Source organism: Penaeus monodon, chromosome 17 (genome assembly GCF_015228065.2).
Source record: "Penaeus monodon isolate SGIC_2016 chromosome 17, NSTDA_Pmon_1, whole genome shotgun sequence".
Lineage (NCBI taxonomy): Eukaryota > Metazoa > Arthropoda > Malacostraca > Decapoda > Penaeidae > Penaeus > Penaeus monodon.
Window position 1 is genome coordinate 36293421 of NC_051402.1, and position 5000 is coordinate 36298420.

The 5000-nt window shown below is 36.1% G+C and overlaps 1 protein-coding gene across 2 annotated transcripts in view; it reads left to right on the forward strand.

Annotated features, from left to right (window-relative positions):
• LOC119583712 (hemicentin-1-like) overlaps positions 1 to 5000 on the forward strand; it is a 53510-nt gene that overhangs the window by 39341 nt on the left and 9169 nt on the right. For both annotated transcript variants that reach the window (XM_037932359.1, XM_037932358.1), the window contains exons 2-5: positions 34 to 204; positions 773 to 852; positions 1617 to 1761; positions 4999 to 5000. The exon at positions 4999 to 5000 is cut by the window's right edge and continues 120 nt beyond it. In XM_037932359.1, the coding sequence (XP_037788287.1) occupies positions 34 to 204; positions 773 to 852; positions 1617 to 1761; positions 4999 to 5000 (398 nt within the window). The remainder of the gene's footprint in view (positions 1 to 33; positions 205 to 772; positions 853 to 1616; positions 1762 to 4998) is intronic.

Genomic DNA, 5000 nt, shown 5'->3' on the forward strand with positions numbered 1-5000 from the left:
TCCTTCATTCACGTATTTTTCCTGTTCCCACAGGAGTGAGAATATCCTACGGCCAAGCGGGTTCGCCTTGGAACACAGAGGACAACGACTACTATTACGATCAGCTGGAACCCGAGATGCTCCTGCCGAAAATCGTTACGGAAAGTCAGGAGTTTTCGGCACAGCCTGGCGAGGATATTACCTTGCCTTGTGTTGTTGATCGGGGTGAGTGAGGGAGGGAGGTAGGGTGGGAGGGAAGGAGGGAGGGGGAATGGGAAGGAGGGAAGGAGGGAGATAAGGTGGGGGAAAGGGAAGGGGTGGCAAGGAGAAAAATGGAGGGAGGAAGGGTGGAAAGAAAAAAAAAGAAAAGAAAAAGAGAAAGGGAGGGAGGGAGCGGAGGAGGGAGAAAGGGGAGGAAGGAGAGGAGAGAGAGAGAGAGAAGAGGAGGGGAGGAGAGAGAAGGAGAGAGAGAGAGAGAGAGAGAGAAGGAGGGAGAGAGAGAATGAGAGAGGGAAGAGAGAGGAGAGAGGAGAGAAGAGGAGGAGAGAAGGAGAGAAGAGAGAGGAGAGGGGAGAAAGAAAAAGAAAGAGAAGAGACAGGGTGGGTGGGGGGGGGGGAGACTATTCTAAAAGTGAGTCACTCTGAGCCTTGCGATAGCACAAATAATTTCCATGTTTTGTTAAAAATCATGATCACTGGCAGTAACCATAGCACTTTTATCATCGTTATTTCTGCTACCATTATTCTTAATCTTATTTTTCTTTTTTATTATTCCTATTCTTATTTCCAACAGAGTGGCATAGCCTGGTGTGGCGACGTGGTGGAAATATCCTGTGGGTGTTGCAAAACAACGAGGGAAACTTCCTGTTGCAGGTTCTTGCATAGTGTTCTTGTTGATGCATAAAAACTGTGGACATATCTCGTCTTTGATTTTTTTTTGTAGGTAGAGGTTGTTAAAAAAATAATATTCTCGTTAATGCAATAACATTGTGGGCGTAGCTCTTCGTTGGATCATAAATTTTGAAAGACAGAATTTGTTTAAAAGGAAACAGAGAAAATGTAGTTGCAAAAATTGCTATTATTAGTGCTACAGAGAACAAAAGAAAACGTGGAAGAAACACACAAAGAATGTAGAAAACGGTGTAAATGCGAATGGATAACTTTACAAGAGACGTAATTCACTCGTTTTGATTAAATCTTTATCAAGTATAATTCTGATGAAGATTTAATCGAATTTCGGTTACATCTCTAGCGCTGTAAGATAATTCATTATTCATTTAGTCTTTGCCCTTTTTTTTGCAATTTTTACGAGGAACTCTATTTAAACGAGAATCAGACAGAGAAATAAATAATATTGATAGAAAATATATTCTAAGATTCTCTGCATATGCTCCTGTGCATCCGCACACAACACACAAACACACACACACACACACAACACACACACACACACACATACACACACACACACACACACACACACACACACACACTTCACAAGATTTCCTCTGCAATCTAACTGATAATGAAGAGACTATCCAAACGCCATAACAATCCCAAATAACAAACACTGCCAAAACGCCTTCTAATAACTCCCCCCCCCCCCTTCCCTCCTCCTCCCCTCTTGACACCGGCAGTCTGTCACGCGAGACGACCGCCTCGGCCGCAACGACACGTCCCTCACCATCAAGAGCATCGAAGCTACTGACGAAGGGACTTACACCTGCGAGCTCTCCGAGACCGTCCCTCCTCGGAATGTCAGACACGTCCTCAAGGTCAGAGGTCAGTACAAGCACGTCCTCAAGGTCAGAGGTCAGTACAAGCACGTCCTCAAGGTCAGAGGTCAGTATCGGTGACCTGTGTTTTTTTTTTCCTTGTGCTTAAGTATAGGTGAGTGTGTTTTTTTTTCCCTTTCCTTGTGCTTGAGGTTAGGTTGCGATTACGTGTTTTGTTGCTATTGATATTTTGATTGTTTATTTTGTTATACGTTTTATGCTTCTGCTGTTTGATAAAAAGCTCGAGAAGCCTTACTGATTAATGATGATAGTGATAATAATAATGATGGTGTCGATAATGATGACATGAAAAATTATAATGATAATAATGATTATGGTGATAATGATTATGCTTACGGAAAGATAATAAGAAGAAGAATGATAAGAATTATAATATAATGATAACAATAATAATAGTAACAGTAATGATGATAATGATAATGATCCTTATAATAATGATAACAACAGTGATGATAATGATAACAACAATGATAATAATAATAGTAATAAAGAAATAATGATAATAATATTAATGAAAATAAAAAGAATGATAATGATAATTATGAAAATAAGAATAATGATAATAATGATGATTATATTAATGATAATAATAATGATAATGTTAATGATGATAATGATGATAATAATGATAATGATATTGATAATGGTAATGATTTTAATAGTACTACTACTATTACTACTACTTCTGCTACTACTACTACTAATAATAATAATAATAATAATAATAATAATAATAATAATAATAATAATAATAATAATGATAATATTGATAATAATAATAATGATGATAATAATAATAATGATGATAATAATAATCATAATTAATAATGATGATGATGATGATGATAATGATAATGATGATAATTATTATTACTATTATTATTATTATAATTATTATTGTTATTATTATTATAATCATTATTGTTATTATTATTATTATGATAATTATTTTGATGATAAGATAATATGAAATCATAATTACAATAACAACAATAATCAAGACAATAATAAAATAAGAATGGCAGCATTTAAAATAATTTATTTATTTCGTTAATGAATTTATAATTTATCATCATTGTTATGTGTTTTCAGTGTTTCCCTTTGAAGCGATAACTGTTGTCATTACAAAGTATAGCACACGTAAATGTTTATTTTTAGAAGCAGGAAAATGCGTGAGATTTCTTTTCTAAATGATTTAATTAGACTTTGCCTATATACATTCGACCTGCCTTTCTTAACTTACGTAGCTGTAGAAAAAAAAATAACGTAAAAGTGAACAATATATGCCACTGCTTTTCGTTGAGTTGAAAATAATTACGTACTCGGTAATTAATATCATTTGTTAATTAAGACGAAACTATTTTAAATACGGGCATGGCCTTAACGAGTAATTAATCACTTAGGAGTATAATTAGTTATGACATAAAGCTTGAGGTCGTTGATTTTGACAGTTTAGTCTATACACGAAATTTATGCGGTAAGATTTTCAAAACTTGGAATCAAAAATTTTAGTGAATAGATTTAGAAACTGCATAGCTCTTGGACTATAATTCAGTAAATAATAGAAAATTGATAATTAAAATTAAAAGAAAACAAAGTGAATACTTATCTAATTCTCCGAATATGCAGCACTGTCTCATCTTTTATTGTTATTGATGCTGACGCCATAAACTGGATGACCCCTAGATGGCAATATTTCAAACTTCCCTATGATTAGTTTAACTTCGGATGCCAAGTACTGATTTATGGCAGAGAATAGGCAAATATTTATAAACACTTGCCTCTTTCTAAGAAGGGTATGGCAGAGGGGAAAAAAATGAGAAAAAAGAGAGAGAGAGAGAGCGAGAGAGAGAGAGAGAGGAGAGAGAGAGAGAGAGAGAGAGAGAGAGAGAGAGAGAGAGAGAGAGAGAGAGAGAGAGAGAGTGAGAGTGAGTGAGTGAGTGAGTGAGAATGAAGAGATGAGAGAGAGAGGAGAGTGAGAGTGAGTGAGATGAGATGAGAGAGAGGAGAGAGGAGAGAGAGAGTGAGGAAGGAGAGTGAGAGGGATGGAGGAGGAAGAGAGAGAAGAGAGGTAGTGATGAGTGAGAAAATGAGAAAGATGAAAGAGGGAGAGAGAGAGAGAGGTAGAGGCGAGAATGAGATGAATGAGATGATTAGTCTGAAGAGAGAGAGTAAAGAGAGAGGGAACAGAGGAGAGAGACAGATAAAGAAAACGAGGTGGGTGTGAGTGTGTGAGTTTGACGAAAAACGTGAATAAGAAAGAGTGAATTTGAGAAAGGGCACGAGAGAGCGAGCGATAGACCATGGCCCGAAAATAAATATGAGATTATTAGTTTTCTGTAATGGCCATAAAGTTACAACAGCTGTTTGGCAATATCCACGAGGACTAGGATATCCAGTATTTTGTAATTTATGTACTAAGGCGCATGTGTGTGTGTGTGTGTGTGTGTGTGTGTGTGTGTGTGTGTGTGTGTGTGTGTGTGTGTGTGTGTGTGTGTGTGTGTGTGTGGTGGTGTGGTGTGGTGGTGTGTGGTGTCGCGCGTCAGTGTATTTGATTGTGTGTGAGTGTTTGTGTATATGTTCAGAAACAAAGAAGAAGAGAGAATAGGATAAAAAGCAAAACGAGTGAAAAGTAGATGATTAACAAGACCTATTTTGCGTAGTTTCATCTAGAGAGAGAGAGAGAGAGAGAGAGAGAGAGAGAGAGAGGAGAGAGAGAGAGAGAGAGAGAGAGAGAGAGAGAGAGAGAGAGAGAGAGAGGAGAGAGAGAGGAGAGAGAGAGAGAGAGAGAGAGAGAGAGAGAGAGAGAGAGAGAGAGAGAGAGAGAGAGAGAGAGAGAGAGAGAGAGGAGAGAGAGAGAGAGAGAGAACAATGGTGCGGTTACTATCCTTATGATTTCCTGTTGAATTGCTCAGCAATTATGAATCTATCTATCTATCTATCTGTCTATATATGTATATATATATATATATATATATATATATATATATATATATATATATATATTTTTTTTTTTTTTTTTTTTTTTTTTTTTTTTTTTTTTTTTTTTTTTTTTTTTTTTTTCCCGTTTGGATTATCCCTATCGTGTACCTAGGAGGTACTTATAAGGGATAGAAATAATATAGACAATAACCCTCTGCATGCTCATTAAAAATCAACTTCCTTCAATAATATACAAAAACACAAATTTCAGAATTACTAATGATATTTCTCTCCATAACAGTG